A 20386-nucleotide genomic window follows, 5' to 3' on the forward strand; every position below is an offset into this window, starting at 1 on the left:
ATGACCAGTGTTCTGAAGAACTGTTTGATGTGATGCCTGCAACAAAACTTTATCGTCGCACCGCTCGCCACCGGCAGGGTGTCCATTCTCACACTCTGGAACCGTGTCGTTTTCGTACTTTTTTTCGTACTGTACTGTGTGTAGGTACTGTTTAGAGGAGCTTTCTCCCATGTACAACAGTGACGAGGCGTCCATATAACTAGATTCCCACGGCTTGCCTAAAGTTTTCCAAGTTGTGCTCACTTTTACGTGTGGAATAATTAACCAGTGAAATGAAACGTAATAAAATAATATCTCGTGTGCTAATACGCGCTGTGTTTTAATTGTCGCCAAGGCGCCACTTGTTAAAGCACTTTTTTGTTTTCCTCCGGCTTTATTAAAGACAATTTTCACGCCACGCCTGACGGGGTTTTTCCGTAAAAATATAGCACGGAGCCCTTCAAAAGTGGTTTTAGAAGGATCCTAAAGGGTTGGTAACGCACTCGTGGCGCACCTGGTGTTGCAGATGTTTACAGGTGACGTTGATCGTTTTCCATCAGGCGGGTCGTATGCTTCACTGCTGCCTACATAATATAAAAAAATAAATAAAAAAGGCAGAGATTCGTGGGTTTGAACGCGGTCTTGCACCACGGAGTTAAATTTACCATGAGCTATTCGATGGAGGAACCATCGTGACGAAACCTGCAGAGCAATTTAATATGTGTGAAGTTCCCAACCCGCGTGGGAACTACAGCCCAAACCCTCATAGTGAGAGGAGGCCTGTGCCCAGCAGTGGCTCTATATATAGGCTAACTATTACATTTAGGAATGACTTCATAAATTGATTGGACCGGATCGGGCATCAATGTCAATGGCCAAAATCTTACACACCTTCGTTTTGCCGACGACATCGTTATAATGGCAGAATCGCTGCAGGATCTGCAGAAAATGCTGAACAGCCTTAACGCTGCCTCATTATCGGTAGGTCTTCGGATAAATTTGGACAAGACTAAGGTCTTGATCAATGAGCTCGTCATCCCGGAGCCGATGTCGATTAATGGCGAAACGCTCGAAGTTGTCCGAGAATATGTCTACCTCGGGCAAACCCTGCAACTAGGCAGAGAATGGAATATGAAATATGACGGTGAAACTGGTTCACAGACTACATGTCGCTCAGCGAGCTATGGAAAGGTCTATGGTGGGTATCTCGTCCAGAACGAATAAGACTAAAGTTGTGGACATCGTCCAGAAATGTAGCAAGCTGAAGTGGTAGTGGGCTGGCCACATCTATCGCAGAACCGATGAGCGATGGAGTAGACGGGTTCTCGAGTGGAGACCACGTCTCGGCAAATGTAACGTAAGACGTCCCCTTGCAAGATGGGCCGACGATCTGAAGAAGGTCGCGAGTAGTGGTTGGATGCGGAAAGCGGGTGATCAGGCACTATGGCGTACACTTGGGGAGGCTTATATCCAGCAGCGGACTGCAATAGGCTGATTGACTGATTGATTAAAAACAAAATTTAGAGAGACGTCACCTAGACATCATTGAAGGGAAAAACTTCGTATGCACACTTTTTTCACTCAATAATAATAATAATAACGTACACACTCACGGCCTCATACTAGGGACACCCTGTATCGCGGGTGCCATGGACACACACATAGACAACCACAAATTACGTCCAAACTCACGAGAGAAATAAATGTAGGCCATAGAAATATTACTCCCGGCCCGGGAATCGAACCTGGGACCTCTACGTGGCTGTCCAGGATGGTAACCGTTCGGCCACAGAGGCAGTTAAAGACTCAAAGTCCATAATGAGCGTTTTCCAGTAATTATATCAAATGTCAACATCAAAAAGTACCGGGTAAGCAGCTTTGCAGTGGCAGTTGTCGCTAACGGTCGCGTAAAGTATTAACAATTTTATACGGCAATTTGTACAGCGCCCTCTAGTGGAACACACAAAATAGGCGCCTTGGCGTCGAGTTGCAAACACCAGCCCGTTACACCAAGTACCAAGTGGTCCCAAGAAGTAACATTTCAGATATAAATTTTTTTACGCGGTCGCTAGCGACGAATGTGCCTATAAACTCATGGTTAAGGTACAGAACACCTGTACCACGGGTTTACACCCGCAGTTGTCGCTAGCGCCTTTTCTTCCCCGAAGTATCGAAACAATCATTCGTAAACCATACATTTACATATACTTTTAGTAGCAGTAGAACTCCTTGTGAAAGAGTTCGTCCAAGGAATATTGAATATTAGGGTATTGCCACGTTACATATTTCTGCCGCCAAGCAGCAATGTCAGCATTACTGTTTTTCGGTTTTGAAGGGTAAGGGTGTTGGTGAAATTACAGGCACATGGGACTTGTCTACTTATGTCACAGGGTAACGGGGGCAGTAGCAGTGCCCCTCAGATCTTTACGATTTAAAACTCTGAGTGGCACTGCAACTGTTATAGATAGGATTAGGTAGGCTATTAGGCTAGGTGTAGCTTCTATCAGGCGCACGACTTTTTCGTCCCGTCACTTGATGTTATAAAAAAACAGTACAGAGTACTAAAAAAACCGACCTCAAAAGTCATTCATTCCCTGGTTTGCCACCCTTAAGGGTGGAATATTTTCTTCAAATTTAAATGGGACCACATCTGAGGTACCCTCTTTCCATCAACATCGGTTCACAAATTTATTTAGCCGGTGCTATCGCGTAACATACATAGAAAAAAAAGCATACGGTCGAATTGAGAACCTCCTCCTCCTTTTTTTGAAGTCGTTTAAAAAAGAAAACGTGACACCGAAGGTGTGAGAATGAGTAAAAAGTCCTGATTTTCACGCTAGTGTGACATAGCAGTGTCGATTCTCATGACGTCTTCAAATTAGACGCTTATAGAATCAGTGACGTCACTGTGGCGCTGCAGTTGGCAGCTACTTATTAAAGCACAGTTGCAGCGCCATTGATGTAACTCGCGCGCAACTTTTGCAGTCACAATTAGGCGCCGAGTAAACGTGTCTTGTGTTGGATGCAAGCAACCGGCGCTTCTTCAAGAGTCTAATTTGAAGGCGCCCTAACACTTGCATGGAATAGTAACAACAAAAGAAAAACCAAATTGTTTTATAAATAATGATTTTAATGTCAACAAACGAATTAAATTCGTATTTTTTATTTCTGTTTTTAATTATATTATTTAAATATTGTATGTATTTACTTAAAACTAACTATTTTGTAATGCTAATAGGTGTATTATAATATCACGTAATAAGTAAATCTTTATGTTGAATTAGGATGAGGAATGAAATTGTAAAGTTTTAACTAAAATAAATTAATTAAAATAAAATAGTAAAAAGTAAAGACAAATTCAACTATTAATTTTCAATTAAAATATTTTGAAGAAATAAGTAACACGATATAGTTACTTTAACGACGACTAACACCCTCAATTTTCACATTAAAGAGTTAATAGCCGTGTTAGAAAAATGTCATTCAAACATCCTCAATTTCAAACGTTAGTACTTATGCAACCTATAAACCTATCTACTTAGGTCACCAACGATATCTTGACCGTTATACCTTTTAAAATTTTCTCGATTAAAAGAAATTTACGGTGTATAAGTAAATATACCAAAAAAATTCAACCTATAAAAAAACTTCCAAATCATACCAGTATTAAATTTTTAATGCAACATTAAATTTTTTTAAATAGTAAATAATACTGTATATTTTTTACGATTTCTAATATTCACAATAGAAATTAAAACTGTAGTTGGCACTAAGTATCTAGGACGGCGATAATTTTATTTATAAATATTTTAAGTCTTACTTACATGGGTAAATACAAAGTCAAATATTATAAAAGAACTCTGAAAAATTATATTAAACATACTATCAAATGTCACCTACATGTATGTTTTGTAGGCCATGTTGGGCGCCAATATTAACAAATCGATATCGATAGACGCGATCTTCGAAAAAGATTTTGTAAATCGATTATCGAAAGTCTTATCGATTAAAATTTGCATGATTTTGAACCACAATATCGACAGGGCTACCGGTTTTATATAGGGCTAGTTGGTTACCTGTAAAACCCTTTGCATAATGACGTTCTCGATTCCATATCGATCCATGTAAAAAACCATAGGCGCTTTTAGTGTCATCTCTGTTCAGCTACCAAAAAAATGCCAAAATTGTACTGCAAGACAAATGTTGCAAAACACAATTTTTTTGTATATCTCGTTTTAGACTCGAAAATATACATAATACACAAAAAGATACTAATGTTCAATGTACAATTACATTACTATAATTATAAATAGAAAAAGAAAGTTTCTAACCAGTTAAAAAAAAATAGAATCCTAAGGCACTTGAAAATACAGTATAAAACTTAAAAGTGAGTAATTAACATACAATATAAAAGGATTATTCTCAACTTTATAACGTCGAATATTAAGAGTACATTCCATAGCGACAGTATATATCAGGCTTTTAGTTTTTCTAAATTAGTTTAGTATTTAGTTTTTCTAAACTCTAGCGATCTTGCGACCGACAAACACAACATTTAACTCTTTGAGCAATTATTGTAGAAATGTAACAAATCAAAATGTTAATAGAATGAGACACATGAGTTACTTTGCGGAAATAAAAATGGAAGTGAATTAATTCGCTAGTTCACTAAACCAGTAAAGGTGCTACATAGCTGCGCTTGTGTTGAACTTTTCATTTTAATTTTAACACCGGTTTAAATTAATAAAATAAATAACAGGCTTCACTGGAATGAAATTAGCAGAACGGTGTGACAGTCTTCCAGCTTTGTAGCTGCATTAGGCGTCGTACAGCGTGAGTTGACGGTATCAGTTCAATTAAGCGTGCAAAGGGTACGACAGGCACAAAAAAAAATGAGTACAAGACGTTTATGATCCACACCAATACATAATACCTTAGCTTACATATGAAAATTAGACACACTGTTTCTTACTAACGACGTTATGACGTAGAGAATGACCAAAAACTATTGCGGCAACACATGCGAGCAATAGAGCGGGCCCGTGATTTCCAGGGAAGTGGAAACGCTTTATAAAGGGGGCAGGAAGTTTAACAACTGCAACGTCCAGAGACGTATGTGATTCCTGCCTAAAAAGAAAATTTAAACAAAAAAGTTGATCCTCGAACCTTTATGTAATAAGTGTAAAGAATCAAAATTCATAAATTAAAAATTTAGAATGCTTATAGAAGCGCCGCAGTGGCGCTGGAGCTGCGCAACTACTGAAGTCCATACAATATTTAGAACAGTCAGTCATAATTAGTGAACTAAAAAATACTGAAGCGCTACAGATGCGCGGCTACGGCGCCACAGTCGCGCTACTGCTGCGCTTCGACAAGCGTCTGATTGGAATACGCCCTTAACTTCGAAAAATACATACACAAAACAGATTAATAAAAAAATATTATAAACCGGTAAATATCGATGAATCTAATCTTTTTAATAATATCATAAATATTATAATTTTAATATTAATAAGTACGTAATATCGAATAGATTAACTTTAAAGTGATAGGTTCAGTCTTACTAATTTTATGCGAAACTGATAGAGGTATCTTTCGTTAAGACTACAATTCCATTTTGCAGTTTGAAAAATGTGAGATAAAGTCAAATATGAGAATCTTCTTGCGATGGTTTTTTGTTTCGAGCATTTTATTTACAAACCGCAAAATGGTTGTTGTAATCGCCTTATTGTGAAGATTTTTACAATGTATACCTGTAATAAATAGTTATTTAATTATTTTACGTTGTATCGGTTGAAATATCATAAGAACAATTTACGTTCTTTCTCTGATAATTTACAAGTTTTGTTGCATCATTCAAAGGGTGATTCCGTGCAAATCTAATAAATTTAAATTCAACAGCACGTCGAGCTTGGCACTTATTATTTAAATTCAGCTATATGCCGGTTAGCGCCTTCATATTAGAAGCACAGCAGTGATGCCACTGTGGCGCAACAGCTGCGCCACTGCTAAATTTCATACAGTATTTAGAAGCGCAGTTGTCGTGTCACGGTTGCCTAATTTTAAGGCCCCCTTAGGATAAAAACGATTCAAAGTCCAAAGTGTCCAGCTTGACGTGCTCTTTAGTGTACCTATATATTCATATCTAATAAAAGTACCATACGAGTACATTACCTATTTATCACAACTACAATTAGTAGTGCAGCTTATTCAAATAAATTCGCTTAACAATTATTCGGAATGTGTAAAACATTTGTGTTTCGTCAATTACGTATGACAATCTGTCTTTTGCGGCTGAGAGACTCTATAACTAATAGCTCTTATTAAGCAAGATACATGAAAGTTATTGCGCAAATTAACTTGGCAACTTACGGCGACAGCTGGGTACTTAGTTTCATTGTGCTCTGCGCATTTAAAAATTTTGAAACCATCATTGTGGTGATCTACGGCGCAATAGTTCACCTCAGAGAGCCCCACGCCCAGCCAGCTACCAAGCCAATACAAAGAAATAATTCAACTTTAAATTCAACTTGATTCCTTCAAATTACTACATTGCATTTCAAATTAGTTGTTATTGTTTGCTTAATAAAAATCAAATTTCAGGCCCAGTTGCTAACATTTTGGTAAACACGCTAATAAATATTTATATTTACTAATGAGACTATTTGAACAGAACTGTGACTTCCTCAATCGTCTTATTCTTGGTCTCGGGCAGTTTGAAATACGTGTAAACAAAGAATAATAGTAAAAGAATTGTGTATGGGATAAACACGTATTCCTGAAGTGCGTCTTTCATGGGAATGAAGGTTAGACCAACGATAAAATTGGCAAACCAGTTGACTAAAGCACCGACACTGACAGCGGCACTTCGAGCGCCCTGACCGAACAGTTCCGACAATATCATCCAAGGAATAGAACTCGGACCGACACCGAAGAACGCTACATACATCAGCGTAAATATAACTGCGAAAATGCTCATAGTCTGATTGTTCTTGGTTTGTAACGCTACCGTCATCAGAACTGAGAACACCGCCATTCCACCGAGACCCCACAGTTGCAGTGTTCGCCTTCCCAAACGGTCCATCAAAGGAATCGAAACTAATGCCATTATGAAGAGGATACTGCCAACTCCAATTGACGCCATTCTCGCAGGTTCTTCTCCTAATCCAGCGGACGTAAAGATTGTGTACGAAAAATATAAGACAGCGTTAATACCTCCCCATTGCTGTGACAAGTGCATTACAATACCGATCATTAGCGGTGTTCGCAAAGAGCTTATTTTAAACAGATCCTTAATGGAGAATTGTTGCTGTTCCTTCTCAGCTCTGTCCTCAGCGTACATGTCATTGATTTCGTCGTCAACTGTGTTGCTTGCTCGTATTTGAATTAAAGTTTCCCTTGCTTTCTGTTCATCTTTCATGGCAAGGAGAAGGTAACGAGGGGTCTCTGGGGCAAAGGGCAACATCATGCATTGGACTGCAGATGGAATAACAGCAAGTCCTAATAACCAGGGCCAGCCTTCTGCGCTACCGAGTATAGCGCCAATACCCAGAATCTGTCCGCCGACCAAACCAAATGCGACTGCTAACTGGTTAACTGTACCCAAGGCTCCTCTCAACGTCACTGGCGCCATTTCCGACACATAAGTCGGTGACGCAGTGGTCGCAAATCCACAGTTTATTCCAATGAAAAATCTACCCACAATGAGCATTGAGACTGAAGATGAAACTTTGCTAAAACCCATAAAAGCAGCGCCAATGACTCCGAAGGCCGCGTTTAAGAAAAGGGCTTGTTTGCGGCCGCGTTTCTCTGCCAGCCAGCTGGCGACCGGGCAGCCAATCATTCCGCCAACGGGGAATATAGCTACAATGACGCTAAACATAAGGCTTGCATTGTCTGGGTTTCCATTTTGCCTGATGAATTCTTCAATGAAGTCCCTTGGGGAGTTTATCACACCGGTGTTGAAGCCGAACTGCAGCATGCCCATGACAGCGGCGGCCACCGCGTACAGCAGTGGTCCTGTCACCCCGCCCGACATGTTGGCGCTTGGTGTCAGCCCTGAAATTGAAATGACATCTATTATTACTTATTATATTAATGTGTTGCAGTGCCCTTTATACCTCCTCTATATAGGTTACCTTTCAGAAGGTAAGAACGAATGTATGTACTTATATCCTAATTAATTAAGTCTCACTCTTCGGTTAGCCTACAAACCGTGTGGTTGGTTTTACTATGTTTAAAAGGTTATGAGTACTCATGTTTATTTTCAAAAAATGTTTGTAGTAGCTAAAAAATTGGTATTTTCGCGCGTAATCTATGACAGAATACCAAAGACCGGCTAATTATGTTGCCAACGTCCCGGAGTTATTGGGGCGTGAAATTATAACGAATGGGTTTTTGCGGTTGTTTCTAAAAAGGAAAAGAGCAGTACTGAAAGAACAGACGGCAGATGATCAGAGAACCTGAGCGAAGCTGATTAAAGTCAAATAATCATTTATACCATAGGTAAAGTTTTTACACTTGAAAACGTCATTTTTAAGCCACTGCTCGTTCAATACGCTGATCTCCCTGAGAAGAACGAACAAGAACTCTAGGGATTGCTCTTTTCAAATAAACTTATAAATGGAAATGATAACCTTAAAGTATACTCCGGAATGTTATTGTAAAAACGTATACAGTACCCTATAACAGTATCGTATACCTTAGTTAAACGAAATTGTGGTAGCATGAATTTGGACTTAATTCTAAGGTTAATATTACGGATATCTTCTTTCTTAATGAAATTATGTATATTTTTACGCGCATACAAAATATTTGAATAAATGTACTGTGATGCTACAGTCATGATACCAGTCTCCTTAAACTTTTCTCTGAGAGAAACCCGAGAACCTCGGTCGAACGGTACACGGAACGAATCGCTCGTTTTTGCAACACAAATATGTTTTGTATATCTGCCGCTTTACCCCACATAAGAATCCCGTAGAACGCTACTATGGAAGTAACTAAACTGTCAAAATATCTGTGTAAAAATATCGTAACCGTCGACTCGTCTTATACGTCTACTACGTCTCAATTGTAAATAATTTCAAAAACCTATTTGATGATTCATACTTTTCAAGAATGATTACATTATTACGTATAAGGGGCATTCATTATCCTGCATTGCAGTCCGTCTTGCCGTCCGCCGCGTAATGCAGGATTATGAATGTATAGTCACAGCATGCAAGCCATCCTGCAATCCTACAATGAGTCCTGGGAGGCTTCCTAAGTGGGTCATATGCAGGATGCCATTAAGACAAAACTTCTCGACATGGAAGAAAAGAATTCGATTTTGAATTTCAACTGGAATTGAACGAATTAAATTGAGAGCGCATTTGCAAAGAACAATAACCTATAAACGATAGTTTACGAGTAGGCATTTTATCTACTACAACTATTATATTATATTACTATTATATATTTATTACATTATATTACTGCAAGTATTATAGCGCAATGCGAAATGTTGTAGATCCGAGCCCCTGGACAATTAAAAATACCCAAAAGTATCAAATCTGAACAAAATATGTAATATCGAGGTCTTAGGTTTTCGCGATTGTTACACATAGGAAATGAAACTATTTTTCCGGGTTTAAATCGCATATATTTGTTTTTTCAAACAAACCGACGTTTGGGGCCCTGTACAGGTCCCATGGTCACGGTTGACTCAGTCACTTGACTGAGTGACTGACCCCAGAAATATCAGGGGATTCAGATTATATTACTTATTTTAATCCAGATAAAACTGCCTACTGTTTGTTGATGATTACAGTCGTATGGCATTTATATATATATATATAAATGCTCCTATATACATATTTCATTAAGAACAAGAATCAGAAGTCTTAGAATTTAAGGCAAAAATTGAAAGTAGCTTGACAAAAAGATTAAGATCTTAAGTTCTGTAATAATCAAGTTTGATTATTATTTTAAAGAAAGAAAAGCAATCATCCGTTTAATAGCTGAATTGATAATATAAATTATTCGCTCGCTCATTGCACAGGCAAATATGTAAATATCTTTGTTTGTAACTCCGTGTCATACAATATACTTCAAGAACTTTTTTAGTTTTATTTATTCAGTTGAACTGACTTATTGTAAGCAGCATGGAGTTGAATTTATATGTTATGTGTCACACTAGACATCAGAAACAAAGTATAATATCATTGCATGCTCTGGGACCCTACACCAGCTCCCAAAACAATTAAACATACTACAAAACAAATATATTGAGACAGACATAATTTTGAATGCGACAAGGCAAAGTGAATTGTTACAAACGAGAAATCACGACAACTTCATAATTTTTTTATAATACCTAGTGTCGGGAAGAGCAAGTCGTACCTGAGCGACACGCAAAGATCTGTGGAGCACTGCCACTGCGCCCGTCACCCTGAAAAGTGCCATGTGCCTGTAATTTCACCAGCACCCTCACCCTTCAAATACAGTAATTACAGTAATGCTCACGTTACTGTTTGGCGGCAGATAAAGGTAAGGTTAGGTTATGGGCTGCACTAGCCTGGACGAACTCTTTCACAAGGAGCTTTACTGCCACTGCATTATTGAAGCTTCATAGCTCCTGATTTCCAGACAGGAAAATTGGGCAGTCAACATTAAATTCTGCGAATAGGTGTGGTTTCGCAAAACCACTAACAAGCCTGATAAAACCTAAAAATATTGCAATCTTTTTCCAGAATGTGCGGGGACTCCGTACAAAATCAGACGAATTTTATGAGAACTTATCTCTCTCTCAAGCAGATCTATTTGCTATTACGGAAACTGGATGCAACGATTCAATCAAAAATGCAGAACTAGTCCCACCGAGATACACAATAATTAGATGCGATCGCGAGGATGGGCGAAAACACGGCGGCGCGTGTTTAATGGCCACACCACGATTCGAGCTACGTAAAGTAATCATCCCGGGTGAATTCAAAATAGATAAACAGGTGTTTGAATTAGTCAGTGCAACAGTGTACTTACGGCAGAGATTTTTGTTCTTATGTTGCGTGATTTATATTCCACCCGGTAATAGTGAAATAGACTATATGATAATGTTTAGAATTATAGAACAATATTGCAATATTTATGTTCGCGTCCAGCAGCAGTTTCGGATTATTTTGAATGCTTTCAAACTTATTAAGGGTTCACTCAGAGTAATACTATAAATAATTCTAAAGGTCGATTCTTAGATCTAGTATTGAGTACAAAGGACGGTTTGAGCGTGTGTGCGGCGATGTCACTCGTACCCCCCCATTCATACCACCCGGCGCTCAGTATCAGCGTGAATCTGCCGCGGCCTGGACCATGCCTCGCTTCCGCGCCATCTCGTTCGCCATATCTTGCCAATTGTGAACCGAACCCAGTACCTGGGGATAGCTCGCGACCAGTTGCGCGATGGAACTTCAATAAAGGTAACTTATTTCTTTTATATGCAACGATAGCAGCTATAGATTGGACTCCAATGTTCTATTTAGATTTAGAAAATAGTTTAAATTTCTTTTATGACCGTATTAATTATGTTATAGCCAGCTGTGGGCCGCGGAGAAAACAAAGTGGTACGAATCCGAATTACAACTACCCCGAATGGTACACTGGGGATATTATTAGGGAAATAAAATATAAACCTGTCTTCCATAAGCTTTATAAGTCGAGTGGTTTAGATGTAGATTATAGAAACTTTGCTAAGTGTAGGGCTAGGGTAAAGTAAGATAAGTGAAGCACACAAAGAATATCGCCACAGGGTTGAAAATCATTTGATGGAAGACCCCTTAGTGTTCTGGAACTGTTAGATCAAATAGAAATAGTAGGGATCCGCACCATATTCTAAAAAATAACACAGTATTGACAGGTGAACAATGTGTAGTAGAGTTTGCGAGATATTTCCACTCTGTTTATAGTAAAGACCGGCCGGATTTGGATGTGCGCGAGACTATAGCGAGCGCTGCTAGTGCTGCTAATGAGGGAGTGTGTATACATTTGGATCGGCTCGAGCTAGATGATGTGAGGAGAGCTCTGCAGCGGCTTAAGCCTAAACCATTCACGGGGCCAGATGGTATTACACCCTTCCTTATTAAGGACTGTCGAGACGTTTTGGCGGAGCCTTACTGCATATTTATAATCTTTGCCTGGTGTCGGCGGTTTTTCCCGAAAGGTGGAAGCTGACGCGGGTAGTACCGGGCCAAAGGGTGGGTCGTCATCTACCGTGGAAATATACAGACCAGTAGCAATATTGTCGACGCCGGCAATGGTCCTGGAGTCTGCTATCCACAAAGCTTTGTACTCACAGGTAAGCGCGCAGTTGACAAACTCGCAGCACGGGTTCCGTCCGGCACGAAGTACGACTAGTAACCTACTCAACTATATGGCTGACGTCGTTCCATTTGTGGATAGTGGGGTGCAGGTGGATGCAGCTTATTCTGATTTCAAAAAAGCTTTTGATTTAGTCGATAATGACGTGTTGTTACAAAAGCTAGCCAGTGTGGGATTCGCCTCACATCTGTTGAGGCTCTTTGCCAGCTACATGAGCGACTGTCAGCAGTATGTAGATTACACTGGGTACGTGTCTGATGCATATTACACCAGATCCGGCGTAAGTCAAGGCAGTAGTCTTTGACCTTTGGAATTCCTGCTAGTCACAAACGACTTGCCGAAGCAGGTACAAGATGCCAAGTGCCTGTTGTTTGCGGACGACCTGAAATTGTATGTGGCGGTACAAGATCAGGATGACTGAGAAAAGTTGCAGAGAGACATCGACAGAGTAGCAGCTTGGAGCCATGAGAATACGTTATAATTTAATACCGCCAAATGCGCAGCTATAACTTTCTCTCGCGTGCACAACCCAGGGTACACGATTACAAGGTAGAGAGATAACCCTGGCAAGGGTGAATGAGGTGAAGGATTTGGGCGTTCATTTAACTACATCGCTTTCGTTTCGAGATCATGTGTATAACATCTGCAAGAAAACGTGTCATAATTTGGGTTTTGTCCTGCGCATGTCACACAGTTTCACAAATGTTAAAGCGATCATAGTTTTATACAATGCTCTGGTGAGAAGCCAGCTCGAGTGCAATGCAATGGTTTAGGCGACTCGCGAGAAAAAGTATAACTTTACAGAATACATTTATAAGATATATGTATTTAAGACAGTACGGGGTATATCCATTCTACCCACGGATGTACCCGACGTTATTTATATTAGACATGATAGGTTACAATAAAGTTGAAGTTAGGAGAAACGTATCATTAGTAGTAACATATATTTTTAAATTAGTAAGAGGGAAAAATGAAAACGCGGATTTACTGAAGCACATAAATTTTAGTGTGCCAAACAGGTATGTGGAACGAAGGTGACGGCCGCAGCTGCTGGTGGTGCCATATGCATGCCAACATGTTAAGAGAAGCGCCGCTCACACGCGCAACACGGGTCATGAACTTGATTGATAATGAGGTGGAGATATTTACGCGTCCCCTGAGTGAATTCACAAAGATTGCTTTATTTATCTGTAGTTATAAGTTGGATTAATAATGGGTATGTGCTTAAATGGGCATGTTTGTAAATATTAAATATATTGTCTAGGCTATCGCATTGGGTTAATAACCTGTAATGATAGTTTAAGTATGGCTTAAAATAAATAAATAAATTTACATCCAGGCAGGCATATCGAGCAACACGGAAGTATCAATTGCTTTACCATATTAATAATACAGATAACATTTGTAAAATCAATACTGAGAACGAGTATGATTTTTAAATGACAAGTACTTGTAAGAATAACCTTGACAAAAATGTTAAACAATTCATAAGTTTTATAAAATCCATAGAAATTAGGTACGCTGATAACTTTAAAAGGCCTTCGAGCACACAGCAACTGTCTTGTTCATAATTTTCCTTTATTTTTACTGTATAGACGTTTTACGGACATCAGTATATTTTCAAGAAAACTCAGTTATTGTGTATTAATATTAATTTCAATGTAAAATAATAAACGAAATAGTATTATATATATTATATACATATATATAAAGCTACAAGTTCTTACTCACTGATAGAAATAGAACGCATACTTCCCGATATGGTGGAAAAAAAAATATTTATACCGTTGTACGCGGATAGGTTCCAAAGCAAAGAGTCAAATATGAGAGGACCTAAATATGGAAAATATGAAAGAGTGATTAACGGCCTGCAAAAACTGTAATACATGGGGGGGATTTTTGTGTATTTTTATGAGATACATCCTGCTCAATTTCCGCGGGAAGTAAAAAATGTTCGAAATTCAAATAAACAAGATGGCCGCCATTCAAATTTCAAAGCCTCCTATCACGGAAACTATTAGAGATAGGTAGGAGGTGCTCGAAGGAATGTCATAAAGGGCAACACTGGTCAACTGCCTGGATTAAAAAAAAATTCAAGATGGTGATTTCAAAATGGCGGCCGAAGAAAAACTGGCTTCGATCCGGCTGCAAATTGGCATGTGAGGGTCTTTAGGAGTCCTTAATCATAATTTGGGGTCAAAAATTTCTTTTCGCCATTTTTTAATATGGCTGCCATATAAGTGTTTTTTTCGTTAAAAATAGCGGGCGAAAGAGATTTGCTCTGATTCGACTGAAAATTGGCATGTGAAGGCCACTAGAAATCCGGAAAATAATATGTGCTCTAAATTTGTTTTTCGCTATTTTCTAACATGGCCGTCACAGAAGCGTTCGTTGGCGGCAGAAAAAAAATTGCTCAAATCCCTTTGAAAATTGGCATATGAGGGTCTCTAGGAGTGCTTGATAATAATTTGTGATGAAAATTGGTTTTTCGCCATTTTTAAATATGGCGTTTTTAAATATTAAATATTTTAAATATATAAAACTCTTTTAGCGGCAGATAAAAATTTGAACTAATTCGATTGAAAATGGACATGTCGGGGTCTTTATGAGTGTTTAGTGTGTATTTTTAACACTTTTGTCAATATGGCTACCATACAAACTTTTCTGGCGGTAAATACAAATTTCTTCTAATTCGACTGAAAATGACATGGCATCATAATTTGGGGTAAAAATTTTGTTTCCGCGGTTTTTCGATATAGCCGTAATTTATTTATGTAACTTGCTCTGCTCGTACTGAAAATTAGCACGAAAAGATTTCTAAAATTGTTTGATAATAATTAGTGGTCATAATATATTTTGTACTTTTTAAATATGGACGCCATTAAAGAGCTATTTAAATTTTTTAAAACAAAGTCCTAAGTGCCGGGCCGCAGGCCAAAATCCGCGGAGGGCGAAGCCCGAAGCGTCCGCACGCCTTCGTATGAAGGTAATTATATACGGAGGCGTAATAGATTACGAGTAGAAGATCTCACAATTGTAAAAATGTAAGGCATACTTCCCGATGTAGTGGAAATGAGTTACTTATTATACCGTTGTTGTATCTCAACCATATCTGTTACATTCCATTTTCTTGAAAGCTATGCCAAAGGGAAGTATTTAGGGGAAAAAATGCCAAACTACTGCCGAATTTCCTGTACTATGAATACCAAAACAACGATAATCCAAACTACTCAGACCAAAACCAACTTAGAAATGTTCGTTTCATAAATTGGCCTAAATCGGGAATCGACCTCCTCATCAAGCGCCCATAGTACTAACTGCTGTGCCACCGAAGAACATGAGCATACCCCGGAAACTGAACCCGACCACGCGCCGCAAGCTGAGCCCGACCCCACCGTAGGTGGGGTACAGGGCTCGTACTAAATATACTTGAAACATAATGAAATTTCGACGAAGGTCGAGCCCCGGGACATCGTGTCCAGAGGACTGCCAATATTTCCCAATCGAATGGCTATTTTATGGCGGAAGTAGATGAAAGTCATCTAGTCAACGGACACTTCAATGACGCGTACTAAAAGGTCCGTAAGTGTTAGTTTCGCCTTCAGGGGCCTTAGTGTAAGTCTTGAAATATGTAAACCTAAACCTCGCGTTTGCGTTAAGATTTTAATTTAAACCTTATGCACATATCACCAAAATCTAAATCTTAACGCAAATGCGGTAGTTACGTTTCAATTATTACAAATTTACACCCAGGCCTCTGGAGTCACCACACGTATCAACATTAAATCGAATTAAGGCGATCATAAAAAGCTGTATCCATGTAACAAGGGCGAAAAAATCGTTGTGCATTTCGTGCCTGCAGTATGAGCGAAAGCAAAACGCGCTACGCCTTTTTCCCCTTATTACATGGACATAAAGCTATTCCTGACCGGCTGCGTGCGGCAATTCTGCGTTAATCAGTGTGGTGACCTCCTTGCGGGAAAAGGCACACCCGGATGCGCGCGGAGCAGAAGGATAATTGACATCCCGATGAAGAAAACCGTAAAGCGTGCTTTTTTATAATGCTAAGTGACGGATGAATTGTGAATTTATAAGTGGTGCTCCTGATGGTAAGCGACACACCTGTCCATAGCCACTTAGAGCTTTAAATCGGAAAGATGACACTGCCACTGCGCCCGTCACCCTTTAGAGGATGGAAAAAAATAAAGGAACGTCACCCTGAAACATTTTTGACAAGTCCCATGAGCGGTAACCTTGTGACGGTGTGACCTCCTTACACCGTCATCCCAACTTTTTGTATCGCCTCTCTCCATTCGTATCGTATCGTTATTTTTTCTTGTTCTACTCATATTTAAGTTTAAAATTATGAATTGTTCCATTGTACCTCGCATTGTGATTTTGTTTCTTTCCATCGTCACTCTCTGCGCGATCTCGGTAGCAAAAACATCTACTTTCTTATTTTTGAACCGTTTATCGCTTACTTAAATCACTTGTACACCGTTTACATTTTAAGATATTAATATTGTTGTTGTACTGAATAAATTCCTATAAACCGGACTTTCGTCTTTTCAACTGCTAAAACTTGCTAAGTAAGACGTATGGAGGCTGCGGGGGCTGCGGAGGCTATTACACCCTTGGACCAAGCTATATTACTGCTATCCATCCAGGCTATTTTACAGTCTACAGAACGCCACCAGCACCAGTGACTCTATTACAACCTATCAACTCAAAATTTTTTTTGTTCGAAATAACGATTGTTCGAATTTTCATTACACCGAAAACTGAATTATAACGAAACAGTTGTTCTTTCAGGATATGTTGAATGTTTATCGCAAAGACACGATTAGGTTCGGTTAGGTTAGGTTAAGTTGGATCCGCACCCTGGCAGCTCGAGGCGTCGGTTCTCGAGCAGACCTACAGGTGCCGTGTGGAAGCCAGGGCACGTGGAGAGCGCCCCACACTAGAGGAGCTAGTGGGGGTTCGGCGTGCCGCCAAGACCGTCGTCCAGGCGGGGTGGGGGAGGTCCTTCGATCGGCCAGATACGGGGAGCGCACCGTCCAGGCGCTGCTCCCTGTACTGGCCGATTGGAGGAAGTGGAGGCACGGGTCTCTCACCTACGGTCTTGTTCAGGTGCTCACTGGACACTGCTGTTTCGGTGACTACCTGCACAAGATCGCACGGAGGAAGTTGACCCCGGAGTGAAACAAGTGCGGCGCTGCTTAAGACTCGGCGAGGCACACCTTGGAGGTGTGCCCGACCTGGAGCCAGCAGTGCCGGGATCTCGTAGAGGTGGTGGGACGAGACCTCTCACTGCCCAGCATAGTTAGAGCCATGCTGGGAAGCGAGAGGTCATGGCAGGCAATGGTCTCCTTATGTTATGAAATTTCGACCAAACGTTATTTCTGGAAAACGTCATTTCGGACTACTGATAGGTAACCCCTATGAGCCTGTAATTTCACCAGCACCCTAACCCTTCAAAACCGAAATGCAGATTATGCTCTTGGCGGCCCCATCATACATCCATACATACATACGTACATCCCTGGAGGAACTATTTCTCGAGGAGCTCTACCGTTACTTAACGTGTTTAACTGTTGAGGTAATCTCCGAAATACAAGAATATATTTATCTCACCGGAGATAAAAGATATGATCTTCACTATTGTGATAAGAAAATTATAATACGGTATTTTGTATCAAATTTGTAAACGAGTTTTTGTTTTTAAAACCATAATCGAATGATTCAAATTAGAACAATACATTTTAATCCTAACATAAAACAAATACTGAAGTGTTTTATTTATACGGTATCCCAACATACTTTTCAATACATTTGTACTAATTTATTAAATTAAATTTATCTATTTCAATTCATTGTAGTTAATTAAATGTCGCACTGCTATTGCAACGGTGTAACTCAAAATACGTGTAATTCTAGATTATACCATTGCTGAATGTAACATTTTATTCTCTGCACGTCAATAAAAGAACCGTTAGAATATTGTAAGAAACAATCAAAAGATATCTTCTTAACTCAAAATGAGACAAACTTTAAATGAGCTAGTTCTGGACAAAACATTTCTTACTAAAAAATATGAAACAATTTTCCCCCTTTTTTTTAAATATAAATATTTGGCAAGTAGGAAATTGTTTAGATGCCTGCAATAAACTTTAACCTATATATCTATTTTAATAATCTTTCGCGGGAAGTGAGTAATTCGTTTTTGGTCGATTCTGAAAAAATACACTGTTTGAGTTAATACACTATTGAATTAACAGTGCGAGATGCTATGAATAATTTTATACCGTACCGAACTCGAAATTCATCACTTTATTATTCCTTGACATTGATAATAAGAAATAAATTATTCTATGGCATTTGCGTTTGAGTTTCGATCTTACCACCAACACATTCCGTAATCAAATAGAGTCTAAACTTACTATGGATTACATCTAACATGTCTATAGGCATCAGCATCGCGTCCATACTAAATATATGTAATATGTTTTATATATGCAATACGGTCAGCAAGCTCGATGCTTAAGTCTGCTAAATATAAAAAAAAAAACATGTTTAATATGAACGCGGTGCCAAAAGCGTGCTGACAACTCGTCTCTCATCTGACCAACCACCGTAACTATAAGTAAGCGAAAAACAGACATCTTGAGTTGTGAAATAGAGTCACTACATGACGGAATTGAAAAGGCTCGGTCTATCAATAGCCCCCTTTACACACTCACTCTATCGTGCGTGACGAGCATACAGGATTGTGCGCGGGAAAGAATGCACGCGCAATCGCGCGCGATTGATTACCTGTTTGAAGTTTTTTAAGTTAACGTTCTTTCGCGCGCAATTGTTCTTTTTCGTTTTTAATACAACGGAAGAGCGTCAATATAAAAGGCAACCTTGGAATGCACGATTGCGCACGCCAGTGATGAGTGCAATCGCGCAGTATTCCCTTTTCCTACTAACATCTTTACGCACGCGCTCAATCGCGCACGATTGCTGCATCTCATGCGAAAGAGTGTCTGTGTAAAGCCCTCTAATGAGTCAATAAATAAAAAAAAGGTAGACATACAACCGATAGTGACGAATGTTCCAGATATCTTACTCGGAAGTAAGATTGTGATTCTTACTCAATTTTAACCTGTAATTTTAAACTGCCTCAATGGCCGAACGGTTACGGTAACGGTCTCGGGTTCGATTCCCGGGCCGGAAGAAATATTTGTATGGCCTACATTTATTTCTCTCGTGAGTGTGGGTGTAATTTATGGTTGTCTATGGGTGTCCATGGCACCCGCAATACAGGATTTCCCTAGTGCGGGGCTATGAGTGTGCGCGCATTATTATTATTATAATAAAATTGGTGGATACGGCAGTTAGCTTGGAAAGAAACGTAATGGATTTCAACCTTTAAATAATGATTCAAATACGTATCGAGTTCTTAAACTTTCGCTATTGCTACATATTGGAAAAGAAACTAATTTTTCAGATCTAAATCCGAGGGAGTGACCATGGGACCTGCAGAACCCGAAACGTTGGTTTGTTTGAAAAAAACCTATACACGCGAAATACGTCTGTTACACCACAGATTACTTAATAGTTAGGTTATACCCGCAAAAATTGTCTCTATCAGATAGTCGATCTTTATTATACAGTATCTAACAAGTCAGTTGATAATTTACCGTCATAAGATATTGAGGAGGAAATCTCAACAAGTCACACGACGTACGGTTTTCCTTATACCGTTTGTCATTGTTTTTATTATTATATACATGTATTATCTAGTATACGTATATGTGTGCTAACGTTGGTAGGTCAATGGTGCTAACACACTAATCTTGTAATCGATTTTCGACCTACTTTCTATTACTTAATTGAGCTCAAATTTCAGGAGTATTGGTACCTAACACAGACATAAATATTAAAAATATTTTTATACAAACAATATTGCTGTTATACATATATACAGGGCGTCTCTAGCGTACGGCTATGCGGTACTGAGGGAAAGTAATAGGGGTTAAAGTATGAAATTGCCGATTTGTACTGAAAA

The 20386-nt window shown here is 39.2% G+C and overlaps 1 protein-coding gene across 3 annotated transcripts in view; it reads right to left on the bottom strand.

Moving 5' to 3' along the window:
• Positions 1-5850: 5850 nt before the first annotated feature.
• Positions 5851-20386, bottom strand: part of LOC113240468 (glucose transporter type 1-like) — a 28569-nt gene continuing 14033 nt past the window's right edge. For all 3 annotated transcript variants that reach the window (XM_026477782.1, XM_026477781.1, XM_026477783.1), the window contains exon 2: positions 5851-8037. In XM_026477782.1, coding sequence (XP_026333567.1) covers positions 6641-8017 — 1377 coding nt within the window. In that variant the 5' untranslated portion in view covers positions 8018-8037 and the 3' untranslated portion in view covers positions 5851-6640. The remainder of the gene's footprint in view (positions 8038-20386) is intronic.

Source organism: Hyposmocoma kahamanoa, unplaced genomic scaffold (assembly GCF_003589595.1).
Source record: "Hyposmocoma kahamanoa isolate Upper Pololo Valley unplaced genomic scaffold, ASM358959v1 138, whole genome shotgun sequence".
Classification (NCBI taxonomy): domain Eukaryota; kingdom Metazoa; phylum Arthropoda; class Insecta; order Lepidoptera; family Cosmopterigidae; genus Hyposmocoma; species Hyposmocoma kahamanoa.